General features: G+C 39.8%; 1 protein-coding gene across 5 annotated transcripts in view; it reads right to left on the bottom strand.

Annotated features, from left to right (window-relative positions):
* Positions 1–6,301: 6,301 nt before the first annotated feature.
* ZNF674 (zinc finger protein 674) overlaps positions 6,302–22,309 on the bottom strand; it is a 46,916-nt gene continuing 30,908 nt past the window's right edge. For 4 of the 5 annotated variants that reach the window (XM_063703306.1, XM_063703305.1, XM_019019068.4 and 1 more), the window contains one exon: positions 6,302–9,013. In XM_063703306.1, the coding sequence (XP_063559376.1) occupies positions 7,521–9,013 (1,493 nt within the window). In that variant the 3' untranslated portion in view covers positions 6,302–7,520. The remainder of the gene's footprint in view (positions 9,014–22,309) is intronic. The other variant, XM_063703307.1, reaches the window with a different exon arrangement.

Consider the following 22,309-nt stretch of genomic DNA (forward strand, 5'->3'; position numbering starts at 1 on the left):
GGGAAGGATACCATTAAACTTACCGTAACAAAGGTACAAATTAGTCTTGAAAGAATGAAGCATCTTAACCACTTGCTAGAATGAAGTCCAACATTCTTTAAAGGAATACAACAAAATCTAGCATTCAACAATGTAAATTTATTATGTAAATTTATTTAATATCCAATCAGATATTAAGATGTGAAGATATAGGAAATGTGATGCCTACCTAAGAAAAAAATCAGATAATGAAAATAGACCAAGAAATTACAAATATGGTGGACTTTTAAAAATCTATTAAAATATTAGAACTATTCTTGAAGATTGAAAGGAAAGGTGAGGAATGGAAGATAACTTCATGTCAGAAATGATGCAACCCAAAACACAGAGGAATGAAAGCTTTAAAATGCAGAAAGAAAAAACAAAATTGTTGATATAGAATTCAGAACCCAGAAAAAATATTCAAAAATGAAGGCAGGCCAGACACAGTGGCTCACACCTGTAATCACAGCACTTTGGGAGGATTTAAAGATGGATTGCTTGAGTGAAGGAATTCAAGACTAGTCTGGGCAACACAGTGAGACCCCATATCTACAAAAAATTTAAAAAGTAGCTGGGTGTGGTGGTGCATCCTTGTAGTCCCAGCTATTCAGGAGGCTGAGGTGGGAGGATTGCTTGAGCCCAGGAGTTCAAAACCAGCCTGGGCAACATAGGGAGACTGTTTCTACAAAAAATTAAAATATTAGCCAGGCGTAGTGGTGCATGCTTGTAGTCCCAGCTACTTGGGAGGCTGATGTGGGAGGATTGCTTGAGCCCAGGAGGTCAAGGTTGCAGTGAGCCATGGTTGCACCACTGCACTCCAGCCTGGGCAGCAAAGTGAGATGCTGTCTTAAGAAAAAGAAATAAACCATGATCATCTCAATGGTTGCAGGAAAATCACTTGGAAAATTAATATATATTCATGAAAGAAAATAAACACCTCTCAGTAAACTAGGAATAGAAGGGAAATTCCTCTGTCTGTTAAACAGCAGCTACAAAAAGCCACAGCCAACATCATATTAAATAGTGAAACCCTGAATGCTTACTCTCAAGCTCATTAATTCTATTATTTAAAAAAAAATTTTTTTAGAAACAGGGGGTCCTGCTTTGTTGACCAGGCTGGAGTATAGTGGCATGATCACTGTAGCCTCCAATTCCTGGGCCTAAGCGATCCTCCCACCTCAGCCTCCCAAGTAGCTGGGTGGGTGTGTGTGTGTGTGTGTGTAGAGACGGGTTCTCACTTTGTTGCCCAGGCTAAGCTGGGAGTGTGTGTGTGTGTGTGTGTGTGTGTGTGTGTGTGTGTGTCTGTGTCTGTGTCTGTGTGTGTCTGTGTGTAGAGATGGGTTCTCACTTTGTTGCCCAGGCTGAGTCTCAAACTCCTTGCCTCAAGTGATCCTCCTGCCTTGGCCTCCCAAAGTGCTGGGTTTACAGGCATGAGCTACCATGCCCAGCCTCAAGCTCATTAATTCTTTTCTCAGTTGTATCAATTCTGCTGATAAGCCTGGCATTCCTAAGAGTTAAATTGATGGGTACCCAAAAGGTCAACTATTTAATATTACAATCGGAAAAAGGAAAGATTCAAAGAGCAGGTGTCTGAGGACAACTACCTCAGTAAAATATGAGTGTTCCTTGCTCAGTTCCCAGACCTGAGCCAATCTTCAGATCTAGAACCATTTGTCTACAGAGTTGTCCATGTGCCTCAGAGGAAGAACCCTACAGTTTTATGGCAGGCATAGATTATAATGCTTACCCTAGTCTCTCCCCAAAGTAACCTATGGCCATTTATTTGGGTGACTATACACTTGGGAAAGGAAATACCAAGAAATTTTTAGGACTATCAGAAACAGCTTTCAAAGTTGACATCAACACACAGACACTGAAACCATCATCATGGCCCTCCTATCATGTGGGGACTTAATGGGTCCAGGCAATAATGGCATCCTGGCCAAGATGGTAAATTTAAAACAATATTGCACTCTAGGGGATGATAGTGTCACCATTAAAGACCTAAATGATGGAGTGGTGGTTACTATTATATTTCTGTTTAATTAATCATTCTGGCCTTTTCAAAAACCAGATAGATCCTACAGAATGACTGTAGACTATCACAAGCTCAACAAGACCAAGTTTAATTTTGCAAAAGAGAAGTACAGCCCATGTTAAGCCTCCTTGGGATCTAAAGGTAACATATTACACGTCTAGAAGTGCTTCTCTGGCCCATATACCAAGTGATATAGAAGGCTGCCAGCTTTGAGTGGGGCCTAGAGTAGGAAAGGCTCTACAGTACACAGTCTTGGTACACACAGCCTTGTTGCTTAGATCATATGATCTGGCAGACTTTGGGGTGGAGGTGTCAGGGGTGGAAAAAATGAAGTGTGAGAGCATTCCTGGGATTTTGGAGCAAGGCCATTACATCTGCAACAGAGAATTATACTACTTTTGAGAAACCACTCCTTGTGTTAGGCACCATAAACCTCATTTTGTCATGCTGCTCCAGTCCATTTACTGACTAACCCACAAAATTGCCAATTTTCACTGTGGCCCAGAGCAAGAATAACTTTTAAACAGACCTGATCTGTCATGCACACTGTCTCTTGGGCCATATGACCTAGCATATCATATGGAGCTGACGTGTCTGTGCCAGATGGAAATGTATGACACCCTTGGAAAGTCCCTGTGTGTCACAGTACAATCCATTAGGATTTGGAAGCTGTATTAATCCGTTTTCATGCTGCTGATAAAGACAGACCCGAGACTGAGCAATTTACAAAACAAAGAGGTTTAATGGACTTACAGTTCCATGTGGCTGGGGAGGCCTCACAATCATAGTGGAAGGCAAGGAGGACCAAGTCACATCTTACATGGATGGCAGCAGGCAAAGAGAGAGAGCTTGTGCAGGGAAACTCCCATTTTTAAAACCATCAGATCTTGTGAGACTTATTCACTATCATGAGAATAGCATGAGAAAGACTGGCCCCATGATATAATTACCTCCCACTGGGTCCCTCCCACAACACATGGGAATTGTGGGAGATACAATTCGAGATGAGATTTGGGTGGGGACACAGCCAAAGCATATCAGAAGCAAAGCAATATCATCCTCTGCAGATAACTTTTCTATAGAGAAGAAGTTTCTAGCTTGCTATGGAGCCAGTACCTTTTCTCTCATCCAGTCCCACCCCTCAAAGTTAATAACTATCCAGAATTGTAATGCCAAAGAAAAGGGAAGTTCCATAAATTAGATGGTATATTTGAGATCCTAGACAAACAAGAAAATAAAGGAAACTCCAGGAAAATTTTTAAATAAGCATAAATGATTATTGAAAATAATTCACATTTTCTTATGAATGTTATATATTTCCTTGACCATATTATTCAATTATTTTAGAATCCATGATTCATAGCTTTTATATCTGAAAGGCCTGTGGGCCTGCTTCTATTGTCCACTTTTTTCTTCTGACTCTGGGTATACCTGGCAATTTTTGATTGAATGCCATTGTGCATAAGAAATTGTAGAAGCTCTAGATGAGCTTTTGTTTCTTTTGTTTAGAGACAGTGTCTTGCTCTGTTAGCCAGGCTGGAGTACAGTGGCACAATCATAGTTCACTGCAGCCTTGAACTCCTGGGCTCAAACAATCCTCCCACCTCAGCCTCCTGAGTAAATGGGACTACAGGCATGAGCCACCACACCTGGCTAGTTTTTTATTTATTGTAGAGACAAGGTCTCACTATATTGTGAGGCTGGTTTCGAACTCCTGGCCTCAAGTAATTCTCCCACCTTGGCCTCCCAAAGTGCTGGGATTACAGGCATGGGCCACCACACACAGCCAAGCTTTAGTTTCTGAAGGTAATTATAGCAGGAGCAAATTACCTGAATTCAGTTAGTGAGCTCATTCAAGGTGTGGTATCAATCTTAAGATCTGGTCTATGTTTACCCCTTCCTAATTCCTAGGTACAGTCCTTCAGAGGTTCCAACTGAAAGCCTGTGGTATTTAACAAGGCCCATCATCACCGGTGGAATCTGAACTTCAAGTCTAATTTCCTTGGCACATAATTTTCTACTAAAAGCTCTGCACCTGGCTGCTGTGAATTTCCAAATATATCCCAAGCCATTTACCAATTAGTATATTCCTTGTGGGGAAAAGTAGCTTGGTCTATTGGACTTGTCTCTCTTCACTCCTCTTGTCACCAGGATCTTTCCATTCAGGTCCCACTGTCTTAGCTCAGGGCTCCCTCAGGTACTATCAGCCAGCTGCAGTCTCTTGCTACATGGGCTTCTTCAATATGACTGCTTACTTCATCAAACCAGCAAGGAAAATCTCTCCAGTCTGCTAAGAGTCTTATATAACATAATGTAGTCATGGGAGTGACATCCCATCACCTTTGCCCATAGTCTATTGGCTAGCAGCAGTCTCAGTTTGCCCACCTTCAGGGAAGGGATTATATAGGGCATTAATCATTGGGGGTCATCTAGGGTTTCTGCCTTAACTGCTAACAGAAGGACAGGGACAAGAGGGAGTACAAGCATTCAGCAGCACTCACAAATATCACAGTGAAAAGCTTTCTTCGGAAGTTCATTTTGTCTCATTACTTGAACACTTAAGCATTCCTTACATCTCTCACTTGTAAAATTTGTTAACTAGTAACTTATATCACAGGATTTGGTGATTATAGAATAAAAAGCGATTGCGATGATTTAATCAGAAAATCACATACAGATATTATTAAAATCATAGGATACTATATTCCCGGCTACTTGGGAGGCTGAGCAGGACTGCTTGGGCCCAGGAATTTGAGACCAGCCTGAACAACATATTGAGAGCCCCTGCCTCCAAATATTATAGGATACCCAGTCTCGAGATGCAAAATACTGTTGACCCTGGAACATGGGATTATGGGCACTGACTCTCCAGCAATAAAATATCTGCATATAATTTATGAATCCCCCCAAATTTGACTACTAATAGCTTACTGTTGACCAGAAGCCTTACTGATCATGTATACAGTTCATTAACACATTTTGTGTATTATATGTGTATTCTATTTACTATTCATTCAGTGAAGTGGATCATAAGAAGTTTTCATCCTCGTCATCTTCACGTTGAATAGGCTGAGGAGGAGAAAGAAGGGTTGATCTTGCTGTCTCAGTGGTGGCACATATGGAAGAAAATCCACATATAAGTGGACATACACAGTTCAAACCCATGTTGTTCAAGGGTCAACTATGTACACACTCTAACCTGTAAACTCAATCATATGGAAAACAAATAGGCAATATGTATACATATGTGAAAATGGGGTCATTTTAAGAAGAGAATGATGTTACATACTAAAGACAAAGCTGAGTGGCAAAATGGATGGGAAAAGAAAATAAGCATGTGTAAGATACACTTTAAACGATATACTTTATTGGTGATTTCTGGAGACTACAATCAAAAAAATTTTTACACATCAATAATCCCCACACTCAAATGCCAATTTACTTAATCATTTGGTGTATTTCTTTCCTAGCTTTTTCCCTCCACACTACACAGATATACCTAACTTTTTGTTCCATGTGTTTATCTATACACACACACTCACCTATGAAATAGATGAATACAAATTTATACTTATATAGATTAAATACAAATTTATACTTATATGTGCATATAACTTTACTCATCACAAAATTTTTATATGTCAACCACCCAGAATCACTGATATAATGGTTCATATACTTCCTGTTTTTACAATATTAATCATATGGTTATTGTTTTATAATATTTTTTACTTAATGATTTACCATGAACATTTTCCCAAATTTGCCAGTAGTCTTAATTGGTGCATGTTATTTCACCTAATTGACATACCAATTTTTAATCATCTATCATTGAATATTAAATTGTCTTATTTTTTCACTACTTTAAATAATACTGCTGTTATGGAAGATACTCTGAAAATTTTAAATCTTATATTGCTTCACCATAAAATTATTACCCTTTCTTAAGACATGGAGAATTTTAAGTTCTAAGCACTGTTCCTAAGGAAAGTATGTAAAAGCTTACTATGTGCCCTTTCTGTAATGGCTTTGCATTTTTGCACTGAAGATATTGATGAATAATATACGTAAGGTCTCCTGTTTGAGATCTTTGTTTCAGGGATCCTGATGACTCATCCTCTCTTACCCTATTTAAGGAAGCATTTTTTCTATTTGTCTAGGAAAATAATCTGGGAGTTTGCCCCACATAAGATATTTTATGCTTTATACTGTTCTTTTAAAAATGTCATACTCACTGAGCGTGGTGGCTCTCGCCTGTAATCCCAGCACTTTGGGAGGCTGAGGCGGGCGGATTACCTGAGGTCAGGAGTTCGAGACCAGCCTGCCCAACATGGCAAAACCGCGTCTCTACAAAAAAAAAAAAAAGAATTAGCCGGGTGTGGTGGTGGGTGCCTGTAATCCCAGCTACTTGGGAGGCTGAGGCAGGAGAATCACTTGAACCTGGGAGGCAGAGGCTGCAGTGAGCCAAGATCGTGCCACTGCACTCCAGCCTGGGCGACAAGAGCGAAACTCCATCTCTAAATAAATAAATAATCATACTCTACTCCACAGTGAACATATCTTAAATTTATAATTGTTTGCCACCTCTACACCTCTTCCACAAAATGTTTGGTAAAGAACATGGTAAGTGTGGTGGCTCATATCTATAATCCAAGTGCTTTGGGAGGCAAAGGTGGGAGGATCAATTAACGCTACAAGTTCAGGACCAGCCTGGGCAACATAGCAAGACCCTGTCTCTATTAATAAAAGAATATAGAGCATGATTCCTCTCATTTCTACCATGGGTTTGTTTATTTATTTATTTGACAAGGTCTGGCTATAATGCCCAGGCTGGAGTGCAGTGGCACGATCTCAGTTCACTGCAACCTCAGCCTCCTGGGCTCAAGCCATCCTACTTCAACCTCCTGAGTAGCTGGGACTAAAGGTATGCACCACTACACTCAGATAACTTTTGTATTTTTTGTAGAGACAGAGTTTTGCCATGTTGCCCAGGCTGGTCTCAAACTTGTGAGCTCAAGCAATCTGCCCACCTCAGCCTCCCAAAAGTGCTAGGATTACAGGTGTGAGCTACCTACCATGCCTGGCTACCATGGTTTTATAAGCTCACTAAATTCTTAGTTTTCCTCGGCATACATACTCTGATAAACAGTGCCACTTAAATTATTTCTGAAGGCTTTCCCACATAACTACATTCAGTTTTGCCCCTTTTGAATTATTTGACATACAGTTCTTCACTCCTGGGTGAAGAATTCTGGGTGAAAAAACTGATCACATTTATTGACACCTCTGGAATTATACTTTTGTACTTTTTATTAAGTTAAATGAACATTAACATATGAAGAATTTCCAATATTCTGGACATTTATAAGATTACTCCCCATGATTATTTGACAAATAATGAGACTAGTAATAGTCAAATGACAAATAACTACTAGTATAATTATCCCATTCTCAAGTATAATCATAGGTTTTTACCTCCTGTGTGACTTCTCTGATGTTTAATGAGAGTTGACTTCCCACTGAATGCTTTCCCACAGTCTCTGCATTCATAAGGTTTCTCTCCTGTATGAGTTCTGTGATGCACAATGAGAGTTGATTTCACACTGAAGGCCTTCCCACATTCACTACATTTGTAAGGTTTTTCTCCTGTATGAATTCTCTGATGTTTGATGAGAGTTGACTTCCTACTGAAGGCTTTTTTACAGTCAGTGCATTCATAGGGTCTCTCTCCTGTATGAATTCTCTGATGTTTAATCAGTGGTGACTTCTCACTAAAGGCTTTCCCACATTCGTTGCATTTATAGGGTTTCTCTCCTGTATGCATTCTCTGATGTACAATAAGGGTTGACTTCTCCCCAAAGGCTTTCCCACATCTTCTGCATTCATAAGGTTTCTCTCCTGTATGAGTTCTATGATGGACAGAGAGGTGTGACTTTCCACTGAAAGTCTTCCCACATATACTACATTCATAGGGTTTCTCTCCTGTATGAATTCTCTGATGAACAGAGAGGTGTGAGTTTCCTCTGAAGCTTTTCCCACATTTACTACACTCATAAATGTTCTCTTTTGTATGAGTTCTCCAATGTTTAGTGGGACTGGGCTTCTCATCAGAGGCTTTCCCATGTTCACTGCACTGAGGTTTCTCACTTGTGTGAATTCTTTGATATATAAGGCTGGACGTAGTACATTTAATACCTTTATAAAATGCTTGTCTAATGTGTGTTTTTTCATGTCTAATAAGATGATATGAACTCTTAAAGGCTTTTGGACATTTGTCACATACAAATGGTTTCTCTCCTGTATGAGTTCGTTGATGTTTAATCAGAGTTGACTTCTGGATAAAGGTTTTTCCACATTCACTGCATTCATAGGGCTTCTCCCCTGTGTGAGTTCTCTGGTGTGCTATGAGGGTTGACTTCTGGCTGAAGGCTTTTGCACATTCGCAGCATTCATAAGGTTTCTCTCCGGTGTGAGTTCTTTGATGTACAACTAAGTTTGCTTTCTGGATAAACACTTTTCCACATTCAGTACATTTGTAGAGCTTCTCCCCAGTTTGACTTCTCTGACTTTTTCTAAGGGCTTGCTTTTGGTGGAGGGCTTTCCCTTGTTGATTAGGGTCAAAAAATCTCTCTGCAGGTTGAGCTTTATGAAGATTATAATGGAGGCATACTTTCCAATATGCTTTACATCCATCATCTGTCTTTCTTACATAGCTTCTATTTTGACCAAGAAAGTTTAAATGATGTTTTGAACACCTTTCCCATGAATAATATTTAGGGAGTCTTTGTTTTACAGAAACAAAGTCTGTGTTGAGATAAATGATTTTTCTACATATTTTACATTCTTGACCGCTTTCATCCTTCAGTGTTTCCTTGCCTATGAATGCAGCTTGCCACAGAAGTTTGTCTTGGCTTTCCTTGTAGTGATCTATCTGCTCGTCAACTTGCCAGACTTCTAGAAGAAAATGCAATGAATCATCAAACTTGTCTTCCCACTGTAATTTATGAAATAACTAATCCCTAAATGCCCAAGCAGTGAACTCCTATCAACATGACTTGAGCTGATGTGGATGGAGGACCCTTCCCATGTCCCAGGCTCAAAATCAAGAAAAGAAATGTATTAGGTATCAAAATGAAGTGGGAATTTAAAGTGAGAGAGTAAACAGAACAGCTTGAGGATTTGAAGGGGACCATAAGGCACAAATGTTCAGGAATTCAGCAAAGTCAGAGTGTAATTTTGGCTTAAAGCTTATATATATACACACATATAATTGTATATATATATGTGTGTGTGTGTGTATACATATATGAAAGGTTGCCACTGCTATGAACCTACCAATAACAAGACCAACTTTAAAAATTTTTCAGTTTATAGGCTCTGTACTATGCTTGTAATCATTTGGATTGAGTTACAGAATTAGGCTTTTGATGTCTTATATATAACATCCTTCTTGCCAATTTCTCTGGCTAGTGGGGAATCCTTCTAGTTCCTGTTTAACAAGCATGGGAGCCCTTGTAGTTATATATATATACACATACACACACTCATGTCTTTATAGCTGAAGACATCACAGAACGTCTAGGGAAAACCAACTCTCACTGAGGAGTTCACAGTAGAAAATTTAAAACCTGGCTGGGTGCGGTGGCTCACGCCTGTAATCCCAGCACTTTGGGAGGCCGAGGTGGGTGGATCACGAGGTCAGGAGTTCAAGACCAGACTGGCCAACATGGTGAAACCCTGTCTCTACTAAAAATACAAAAATTAGCTGGGCATGGTGGCAGGTGCCTGTAATCCCAGCTATTCAGGAGGCTGAGGCAGGAGAATTGCTTGAAGCTGGGAGGCGGAGGTTGCAGTGAGCTGAGATCCCACCACTGCACCCCAGCCTAGGTGACACAGCAAGACTCCGTCTCAAAAAAAAAAAAAAGAAAAGAAAATTTAAAACCTTAGAAGGAACTGATCCATCATTAGAAAGAATTGACCGATACATTTAAATATACTCACATTCCTAGAACTGTAGATAATAGAACAATCTGTACTTTAAAATAAGTATATTTCAAATGTACAAAGATAAGGTAAGAACTAGACTATGAAGGAAATAGCAGGAAATTTTGAAAAAAGACAGATGAGTATTTTTAAGGTAGGCATTATTTAAAAAAAAAAACTCTAAATAGGTTGAACAGTAGACTAGCCACAGATAAGACAGATTTAATAAATTAGACGACAGATCTTGGGAAATCACTTAGTCTCTAATAGGCTTCCCTTGGCATAAACATCACACATGTTGGTGCATCTTTGATACTGGAGTTAGAGTGTGCTCTGTGTTCATGATAGGCAGACAGCATAAGGAAGCCTGCACATGGATGCCTCCAGATTCTGCCTGTGCCTTTTCCCCTTATAATCCAGTTGTTTATCATTACTACATCACTGTAATAAATCTTACCCATGATTACAACTATATGCTGAGTTCCATGAATTTCTCTAGAGAATATCTGAGTATGGGAGTGGTCTTGGGGACCCCTGATCTAGGCAGTATTTGAAGATACAATGACTGATTCTTTTCTAAAATGGAAGAAAGGCATGTATCCTACCACTGAATGTCCAAAGTCCTTGAGTGTGGAAAATAAACAAGTCTGCACTTAGACAAAGTTCAGTGTAGCCACAAGGCTTTCAAGTCAGAAAGAAAATATTGTAAGCTACCATGAATAAGTAAAAATATCCCCTATAAAGAAATAATTATATCAACATCAGACTTCTTCAAAAAAGAAGCCAGAAGATTAAAGAATAATATCTTCTCTGTCCCGAGACAAGCTTTCGTCTTAGAACTCTATACCCAGATAAATTATCATAAAGAAAGATGACAAAGACATTTTTGGACAAGAAAAGACAAAGAATTTGCCATACACAAAACCTGGCTAAGAATAATGCTTGATACTTCAGTAATTCAGAAAGATAATGACTAAAGAGGAAAAAGGGGGTAAAGAAAATCCAGCAAAGGCAAGAAAAAAGAAGTAATGAAAAGCAGGCTATGTAGAAAATATACTAAAAGAAGAAATACAAATATAGTAATTTCACAATAACTATATATTAACCCTATTAGTTAAATGCCAGTCATATCAAATTGCATTTTTAAAAAATCAGCTCCATGTTTTCAGAAGACAATTAGGGCAAAATGACAGAGATGTGTTGAAAATAAAACTATGGGAAAAGCTACACCTGGCACTTAGTAACCAAAATAAAATTGGCAAGATAATGCTTATATGCCAAAAGCAAAGAAGGATAAAAGACGAGAATATTATAAAGCAATTTTCACTTACAAAGATGTGAAACTCTTAAATATACATGGCAAATTGATTCCACTTATGACGGATAAGAGGTAATACATTTAGTATTATTGAAAATATACAGCCTGGGCAACATGGCAAAACCCGTCTCCACAAAAAAATACAAAAAATTAGCTGGGCATGGTGGCGCACACCTATAGTCCCAGCTACTTAGGAGGCTGAGGCAAGAGGATTGCTTGAGCCCAGGAGGTCAAGGTTGCAGTGAGCCATGTACACAATACTACACTCTAGCCTGGGTGACAAAGTAAGACCCTGTCTCAAAAAAAAAATACACACATGTGCACACATGCACACATATACACACATACACACCCATGCCTTACTACCTATTCCACTTGTAGTTCATACCATAGGGAAATTATGGCAAATTTTAACATGTACAAGAATGACAACAAAATATTAGAAACCACCAAATATCCACCAATAAAGGTATGGAAAGTGAACTATGACACTCATATTTCCACTAGCACAGCAGTTAAAATAAATGATCTAAATCTAAAGTATCAGCATAAAGCTCAAAAGGTAATACTGAACACAGAAAGCAAGTTGCAGAAAGATCCCTTAATTTTTTTTTTTTTTTGAGATGGAGTCTCGCTGTTGTCACCCAGGCTGGAGTACAGTAGCGTGATCTCGGCTCACTGCAACCTCTGCCTCCTGGGTTCAAGCAATTCTCCTGCCTCAGCCTCCCGAGTAGCTGGGATTACAGGCACCTGCTACCATGCCTGGCTAATTTTTGTATTTTTAGTAGAGACGGGGTTTCAACATGATGGCCAGGCTGGTCTCAAACACCTGACCTCATGCGATCCACCCGCCTCGGCCCCCCAAAGTGCTGGGATTACAGGCGTGAGCTACCGTGCCTGGCCAAGATTCCTATAATTTGAGTGTAACAATCTGGTAATTTTACAAAAAGAATTCTATATTGATTACAGGTACAAATATATGTAGCAAAAGTATAAAAACACAGATTAGAAGGATACTCACAAAATTCATGATACTGTTTACCTGGGGAGGAGATAAGAGGAATAGGCCTCAGGAGGGGAAAAAGGGACTTCAACTTTATTTGTAAACCTCTGTTTCTTTTCTTTTCTTTTTATTTTTTTAATTTTATTTATTTATTTATTTATTTATTTATTTATTTATTTATTTATTTATTTTGAGATGGAGTCTCCCTCTGTCACCCAGGCTGGAGTGTAGTGGCGGGATCTCGGCTCACTGCAACCTCCGCCTCCCGAGTTCAAGAGATTCTCCTACCTCAGCCTCCTGAGTAGCTGGGATTACAGGGCACACCACCACACCTGGCTAATTTTTGTATTTTTAGTAGAGACGGGGTTTCACCGTTTTGGTCAGGCTTGTCTTGAACTCCTGACCTTGTGATATGACCGCCTCGGCCTCCCAAAGTGCTGGGATTACAGGCATGAGCCACCGTGCCTGGCCTGTTTCTTTTATTTTGAAAAAAATGACACAATGTTAACATTTGCTAATACTGGGAAGGAAGTACAAGAGTGTTTGTTAAAATTATGATTTTCTGTACTTTTTTGCAGTTTTAAAAGAAAGGCTTTTAGGCTGGACTTCTGAAATGACAAGAGTGAGAGGAAGGACCTCAGTAAATCGTCTTCCCCCAAAAAGTAATGAAAATACTGGCAAAATCAAAAATTATCAAAATCAATCATTTCACAACTTTAGAAATTAACCAAAGGCAAACAATCAATTAAAAATCATTTATTCAAGAAAAACTATGCCAGACGTGGTGACTCATGCCTATAATCCCAGCACTTTGGGGGGGCCGAGGCGGATGTATCACCTGAGGTCAGGAGTTCAGGACCAGCCTGGCCAACATGGTGAAACCCTGTCTCTACTAAAGATACAAAAATTAGCAAGGCATGATGACAGGCGCCTATAATCCGAGCTACTCAGGAGGCTGAGGCAGGAAAACCGCTTGAACCTGGGACACAGAGGTTGTAGTGAGCCTAGATTGTGCCATTGCATTCTAGCCTGGGCTAAAAGAGCAAAACTCTGTCACACACACACACACACACACACACACAAGAAAAAAAAAACTAGTAAACCTCACTAAGAACAGCCAGGTCACGGTTCACTTGGCACTACTACTACTCTTCCTGCTCTCCCACTGGCTCCCCAGCTCCATGAAAACTGGTAGCCTCACAGCTACCCAAGGGGATGACCTGTTTTGGAGCTCTACCAAAAACCCTATCCCCAGACTGCTGTTGCTATTTGATCTAACTTAAAGCTCAGCTCCAAGAAAATAAAGGACACCCTATGGTTACTCAAATCCACACAAAGAAATAAAGAGCACCAGTAAAGGTAACCTGTAGGAAAGTGTTAACACAGCAGAACTGATCTTTAGAAGGGCCTGCTCACAGGGCTGGCTCCTGGCTAAAGTCTGGGAACTTGGCTTATGAAATATTCCCTATGTTGATATGATGGTTTTGCCTGCCTAGGGCACTGAACACCTGTTTTTCTTCTGGGAGTCTGGATGCCCGAACACTAGAGGCTGATGATTTTCTGGTATGGTGTGCCTATTTTTAGTGGGTCAAACTGGACTTGCCCACAGACAAAGTGAAAGGAGCTTAACAAAAAAGGCCTAGCTTGCCACTTGGATGTGCAGTGCAGCGTCTGGCCCTGTAGCATCTTGGCTTTGCATGGGAAAAAAAAAAACTATCCCTGTGGGGATTTATTTCCTATCAGGCACCCAGAAATACTGGTGGCAGTGATCCCATATGGGGATATGTCAGAGCACCTGAGATAAAGGGGGTAAAATCTTATAAGCTGAAACAGAGAAAAAAATTATATCAAGTATCAATAATCAGAATAGCTTTACACTGAAAATTAGATGACAATGGAGCAATGCCTTCAAAAGTCTAAGGGAAAGACATTTCCATCCTAGAACTCTACTCCAAGCCAAACTCTCCATTAGGAGTCAAACACTTGTAGACATCCAAAAATCTCAAAACTTCACCTCACATGGACCTGCATCCTTTCTTAGGAAAGTACTTGAAGACTGTGCTCCAACCAATGAGGAAGGGGGCATGGCATAAAGAAAATATGGAACCCAGCAATGCAGAGGGTGAAGGGAATCCCCAGAGTGACACTGAAGAGCAATGTCAGGATGGTAGCCGTACAAGAAGGAATGAGGGTAATCCACCCAGATGAGAGCAGGTCAGAAGGCTCTAGAAAAACTCAGGGATATGACACTGAGGAAACCCTTGATATCTCCAGAAGCGCTCAGAGTCACTCTAGACAACTGGTGATAAGTATATGGAGAAAGAAACAAATGAAAGAAACAAAACAAGCCAGGAGAAGTGGTTCACTCCTGTAATCCCAGCACTTTGGGAGGCTGAGGCAAGAGAATGACTTGAGTCCAGGAGTTTGAGACCAGCCTAGACTCTCAGTCCAGTGAGACCCCGTCTCTATAAAAAACTTAAAAAATTAGCTGAGTGTGGTAGTGCACAGCTATAGTCCCAGCTACTCGGGAGCCTGAGGTGGGAAGATCGCTTGAGCCCAGGAGTTTGTAGCTGCAGGCTGCAGTGAGCCAAGACCATACCACTGCACTCCAGCCTGGGCAACACAGCAAGACTCTGTCTCAAAAAAAATAATTATTAACCAAAGGAACACAGTTATGCAGGGAAGGTAAATTAATCATAGATTACTATGTGGCTTGGCTGTGTATAGTATTTATATATACAGTTAGCCCTCTGTATCCATGGGTTTTACGTCTGTGGATTCAACCAACCAAGGATCAAAACCCACAAATACGGAGGGCCAATTATACCATGCCATTTTATATCAGGGATTTGAGTATCAGTGGATTCTGGTATCCATGGAGGTTCTGGAACAAATCCCTTGCAGATACAGAGAGCTAACTGTATAGTCATATTGTAAAAAATAGTACTGATGGAAAACAAATTTATGGTATAATCACATTGGGACTATTGGGAAACAAGAAGTCTATGTACATACGCATGCCTTTGGGTGGGTGACAGGAGCAGTGTGGTGAGTTCAATCTTAACCTTCCACAGTGAAACATTTCAAATAAGTTTTGTAAAATATATGTAAGTTATAAAGAATAGTAATACCAAAAATAATACCTGTGTATCCACCACCCATTAAAACAAATTATAGTTATCTTTGAAGTTCTTCATATGCCTATTTCATTTTCTTTCTTTTCAGATAATCAATATCCTAAATTTTATGTTTATCATGCCCTTCACTTTCTTTACAGTTTCACCACATTTATTTTATTCTTTAAACCTCAGGCATGACCTACTTTAATAAAACTAAGAGTTTTTTTTTTAAATCAAGAGAATACTGCCTTAGGTTGGTAAATCGGACATCTCAGATGAAACATAATGGTCTAGAAAAATGACCAGAATTGACAGAAAATACAAGAAGCTTGAATAAATCAATAATTGTTTTTTTAAATGATAAAAACTGACTCCACAATCAAGTCTTGCCATATCCAGATGGTTTTGAAAATGATTAGTATCAAACTCTCAGGAAACTAAATTTCAGTCACAGTTTCAAAAATTACAAGAAGGAAAAGTACTCAGTTTATTTTATGCAGCTAGTATAACCTTGGATACCAGAATAAGAGAAGAAAGTACAAAAAAAGAAAATCTAAGATCTATTTTACTTCTAAACATTAATGCAAAATTCATAGGTTAAATACTAGTAAAATCAATTCTAAATTAATTTTTTAAAGTAGTTTTTTCCAATTCTGTGAAGAAAGTCATTGGTAGCTTGATGGGGATGGCATTGAATCTATAAATTACCTTGGGCAGTATGGCCATTTTCACGATATTGATTCTTCCTACCCATGAGCATGGAATGTTCTTCCATTTGTTTGTATCCTCTTTTATTTCATTGAGCAGTGGTTTGTAGTTCTCCTTGAAGAGGTCCTTCACGGCCCTTGTAAGTTGGATTCCTAGGTATTTTATTCTCTTTGAAGCAATTGTGAATGGGAGTTCACTCGTGATTTGGTTCTCTGTCTGTTATTGGTGTATAAGAATGCTTGTGATTTTTGTACATTGATTTTGTATCCTGAGACTTTGCTGAAGTTACTTATCAGCTTAAGGAGATTTTGGGCTGAGACAATGGGGTTTTCTAGATATACAATCATGTCATCTGCAAACAGGGACAATTTGACTTACCAAAACAGAGATATAGATCAATGGAACAGAACAGAGCCCTCAGAAATAATGCCGCATATCTACAACTATCTGATCTTTGACAAACCTGAGAAAAACAAGCAATGGGGAAAGGATTCTCTATTTAATAAATGGTGCTGGGAAAACTGGCTAGCCATATGTAGAAAGCTGAAACTGGATCCCTTCCTTACACCTTATACAAAAATTAATTCAAGATGGATTAAAGACTTAAACGTTAGACCTAAAACCATAAAAACCCTAGAAGAAAACCTAGGCATTACCATTCAGGACATAGGCATGGGCAAGGACTTCATGTCTAAAACACCAAAAGCAATGGCAACAAAAGCCAAAATTGACAAATGGGATCTAATTAAACTAAAGAGCTTCTGCACAGCAAAAGAAACTACCATCAGAGCGAACAGGCAACCTACAAAATGGGAGAACATTTTCGCAACCTACTCGTCTGACAAAGGGCTAATATCCAGAATCTACAATGAACTCAAACAAATTTGCAAGAAAAAAACAAACAACCCCATCAAAAAGTGGGCGAAGGACATGAACAGACACTTCTCAAAAGAAGACATTTATGTAGCCAAAAAACACATGAAAAGACGCTCATCATCACTGGCCATCAGAGAAATGCAAATCAAAACCACAATGAGATACCATCTCAACACCAGTTAGAATGGCAATCATTAAAAAGTCAGGAAACAACAGATGCTGGAGAGGATGTGGAGAAATAGGAACACTTTTACACTGTTGGTGGGACTGTAAACTAGTTCAACCCTTGTGGAAGTCAGTGTGGCGATTCCTCAGGGATCTAGAACTAGAAATACCATTTGACCCAGCCATCCCATTACTGGGTATATACCCAAAGGACTATAAATCATGCTGCTATAAAGACACATGCACACGTATGTTTATTGCGGCACTATTCACAATAGCAAAGACTTGGAACCAACCCAAATGTCCAACAATGATAGACTGGATTAAGAAAATGTGGCACATATACACCATGGAATACTATGCAGCCATAAAAAATGATGAGTTCATGTCCTTTGTAGGGACATGGATGAAATTGGAAATCATCATTGTCAGTAAACTATCACAAGAACAAAAAACCAAACACCGCATGTTCTCACTCATAGGTGGGAATTGAACAATGAGAACATATGGACACAGGAAGGGGAACATCACACTCTGGGGACTGTTGTGGGGTGGGGGGAGGGGGGAGGGATAACATTAGGAGATATACCTAATGCTAAATGACGAGTTGATGGGTGCAGCACACCAGCATGGCACATGTATACATATGTAACTAACCTGCACATTGTGCCCACGTACCCTAAAACTTAAAGTATAATAATAATTAAAAAATAATAAATTTATTAATTTTTTAAAATGCTTCACAATTAAGTAGAGTTTAGCACAGGAATACAAGAACACTTCAATATCAGAAATTTATTCACGTAATCTACCACATTAATAGATTAAAGGAGGAAAAACTGTCTTCTCAACATATGCAGAAAATAAGCATTCAAGAAAATACAACACTCATTAGTGATTTTTTAAAAAGTCTTATTAGGCCGGGTGTGGTGGCTCACACCTGTAATCCCAGCATTTTGGGAGGCCAAAGTGGGTGGATCACCTGAGGCCAGGAGTTCAAGACCAGCCTGGCCAACATGGTGAAACCCCATCTCTACTAAAAAATACAAAAAATTAGCCGGGCATGGTGGTGGATGCCTGTAATCCCAGATACTTGGGAGGCTGAGGCAGGAGAATTGCTTGAACCCGGGAGGCAGAGGTTGCAGTGAGCCGAGATCGTGCCATTGCACTCCAGCCTGGGTAACAGAGCGAGACTCTGTCTCAAAACAAAAACAAAAACAAAACAAAACAAAAGTCTTATTAACAAAATAGGACTAATAAAAGGGGCTCTTGATGAAAGATATCTTTCAAAATACCACAGCAGATATCATATTTAATAGTGAAAGCTATAGAAGTTACATCATTTCTGTGCCTCAGTTTTTTTCATATATAAAACAGGGATAACAACCAGCCTACTTTACAGAGTCATTGGGAGGATTCAACTATTTAATATGTGCAAAGCATACAGAACAACGCATTTGTGGCACATGGCAAGCATTCAAATGCTGCTTATTATTTTATTGCAATCATTTTCTTGATGATTATTTCCACTAAAATCAGAAACAAAGAATGCAATATCATTGTATCTATTAAACATTGTACTACAGGTCCTAATTCATTGAGAGAAGAAAAAGAAATAAAATGTATAATTGGAAAAGACAATTGCCTTTATAAAGATAATTATTCACATAGAAGACCCAAGAGAATTAAAAAAGATTAGTATTAATAAAAGCCTTCAGAAAGATTTCTGTACACATGATTTTACGAATATCACTAGCATTCTCATATACTAATATTAACCAATTAGAAGATGTGATAGGAAAGAAGATCCCAATCACAAATGCAACAATAACTCAGAGGTATCTAGGAAGAAATTCAACAAAAAATGCACAAGATCTTCCTGAGAAAAAATTTGAAACATTATTAAATGACATAAAAGGAAAACTGAGTAAGAGTTCACTGAAAGGAAAATTCAATAGTATAAAGATGCCAATTCCCAACCCACTCCCAACTCATTTCTAAACACATGCAGTTGCAACTGGAATCCCAGAGTTTTCCTTGGAACTCAACAAACGAATCCTAAAATTCCTATGGGAGACGAAAGGATCAAAAGAGATAAGGGGACTAAAGCCTATTAGCTCTTAACAACATTAATTGATAAGAATGGTACAACAGGCCGGGCGCAATGGCTCATGCCTATAATCCCAGCACTTTGGGAGGCCGAGGCAGGTGGATCACCTGAGGTCGGAGTTCAAGACTGGCCTGGCCAAGATGGCGAAACCCTGTCTCTACTAAAAATACAAAAATTTGCTGGGCAGGGTGGTATGTGCCTGTAATCCCAGCTACTCAGGAGGCTGAGACAGGAGAATTGGTTGAACCCAAGAGGTGGAGGCTGCAGTAAGCCAAGATCACACCATTGCACTCCAGCCTGGGCAACAAGAGTGAAACTCCATCTCAAAAAAAAAAAAAAAAAAAAAAAAAGGTGCTTGCCTGGGCACAGCAGAGCAACTGGGTTTTGGCCGGGCGCCACAGTGGCTCACGCCTGTAATCCCAGCACTTTGGGAGGCCGAGGCGGGAGGATCACCTGAGGTTAGGTGTTTGAGACCAGCCTGGCCAACAAGGTGAAACCCCATCTCTACTAAAAATACACAAAATTAGCCGGCCGTGGTGGCACATGCCTGTAATCCCAGCTACGCAGGAGGCTGAGGCAGGAGAATCATCTGAACCCGGGAGGTGGCAGTTGCGGTGAGCCGAGATCACGCCATTGCACTCCAGCCTGGGTCTCTAAATAAATAAATACATAAATTCCAGGCAGGTTTTAAGTAAATAAATAGCAAATATTTAAATTTTTAAAAAATTATATAAAAATATTTTTATGTGCTCAGCCCCCCCCAAAAAAATTACTTAAAATTACACAAAAAGGGTCGGGCATGGTGGCTCATGCCTGTAATCCCAGCACTTTGGGAGGCCGAGGCAGGAGGATAACCTGAGGTCAGGAGTTCGAGTTCAGCCTGGCCAACATGGTGAAACCCCATCTCTACCAAAAATATAAAAAAAATTAGTTGGGCATGGTGGCACATGCCTGTAGTCCCAGCTACTCAGGAGGCTGAGGCAAGAGAATCGCTTGAACCCGGGAGGCAGAGGTTGCAGTGAGCCAAGATGGCACCACTGCACTCCAGCCTGGGTGACAGAGTGAGACTCCATCTCACAAAAAAAAAAAAAAAAAAAAAATTACACAAAAAGCAAACTAAAAATTGATACATTTGATTATTTTACAATTAAAACTTCTACTCAAAAAGACACCATAAACAGCCTAGACTAAGGAAAGATATTGACTATACACAAAATTGAAATCTAGAATATACAAAGAATTCATATAAAGCAATAAGAAGAGACAAACTCAATAAAAACATGAATAAAGAATATGAACAGGTGGCTGGGCACAGTGGCTCATGTCTGTAATCCCAGCACTTTGGGAGGCCGAGGCAGGCAGATCACGAGGTCAAGAGATTGAGACCATCCTGGCCAACATGGCGAAACTCTGTCTCTACTAAAAATACAAAAATTAGCTGGGCGTGGTGGCACACACCTGTAGTCTCAGCTACTCAGGAGGCTGAGGCAGGAGAATCACTTGAACCCGGGAGGCAGAGGTTGCAGTGATCTGACATCGCGCCACTGCACTCCAGCCTGGCAACGAGCGAGACTCCGTCTCAAAAAAAAAAAACAAAAACAAAAACAAAAAAAGAATATGAACAGGCAAGCCACAGAAGAGGAAATCTAACTAGTCAATAACATATGAAATGATAAATACTTTCAATAGTAATCAGGGAAGTGAAAATTACAATAATATACCAATTTACCCTTGCCATATTACCAAAATTCAAAATCTATAATTCTGTGTGTGTGTGTACACGAGTCTAAATCACACACTATCTGTAACATTAATTTTGCCACATAAGGTCATAGAGCTTTGCATTTTAACATTGATGATTCCTATTCAAAAGCTGAATTCCATACATTTCACGAAGCTGTATCTGCCCACCTGGCTGCAATCCATGCTTTTAGGGGATTAATTTGACATGATGTTAAAACCAGCTCTTTTTATTTCAAAGACTGGTAATAAAATACTATCAAGTATTTTCCCAGTCCGCAGGCCTTTACGGGACTCAAAAGGAATAGGTCAGAACCACTTAATGTCCTTTATCTCTAACATACCCTTTAAAAGCATAAGAGTGTTGGTCGGGTGTGGTGGCTCACATCTGTCATCCCAGCACTTTGGGAAGTGGAGGCAGGCAGATCACTCGAGTCCAGGAATTCAAGAGCAGCCTGGGCAATATGGCGAAACCCTGTCTCTACCAAACAAACAAACTTAGCCAGGTGTCGTGGCATGTGCCTGTAGTCTCAGCTACTATGAAGGCTGAGGCAGAAGGATCAATTGGGCCCAGGAGGTTGAGGCTGCAATGAGCCAAGATGGCGCCATTGCTCTCCAGCCTAGGCAACCAAGAGAGACCCTCTCTCAAAAAATTTTAAAAAGAAGAAAAACAAAGTATAAGAGTGTTAAGGTTAAAGACGCTAAGGAAAAAAATTTCTTTAGAGATAGCCATTGGAAAGCTGCGGCATTTTCTCTCTCCAATAGGTGAGTGAGGAGTGTGTTCACCCCACCCCAATCTGATGAGAAGGATTTCAAAGAGATGACCTGTTCGATGTACATCCACTAGACTTTAGGGGACACAGAGAACTTGGCACCTGTCTTTCACGTAGAAAAACTTTATAAATGACAGGCTGAGGCAGTCTGTGGTAGTAGAGAAGAGGTTGCGTGGGGGTGAACTGTGGGTCTTACTCCCACAATCACACACACTCCACAAGCCAGATGTGGACCCTCTGGACATGAACAGGCTGGGTTACTTTGGAAAGAGTAAAGCATCAAGGTGACCTCAGCAAAAGGAGACTGAAGGTACACCATGGGGCCCAGGGATATATTAAATAACTGGTTGGGAAAGTGACCCTTCCTGCATCAAGGAAATTGCAGTCAGGGGGCTCCAGCTAGGCCATCTCCAAGGAAACCATAAAGTGTCAGAACAGGAAGAATCAGTCTTTGG

This window comes from Gorilla gorilla, chromosome X, assembly GCF_029281585.2.
Source record: "Gorilla gorilla gorilla isolate KB3781 chromosome X, NHGRI_mGorGor1-v2.1_pri, whole genome shotgun sequence".
NCBI classification, from domain to species: domain Eukaryota; kingdom Metazoa; phylum Chordata; class Mammalia; order Primates; family Hominidae; genus Gorilla; species Gorilla gorilla.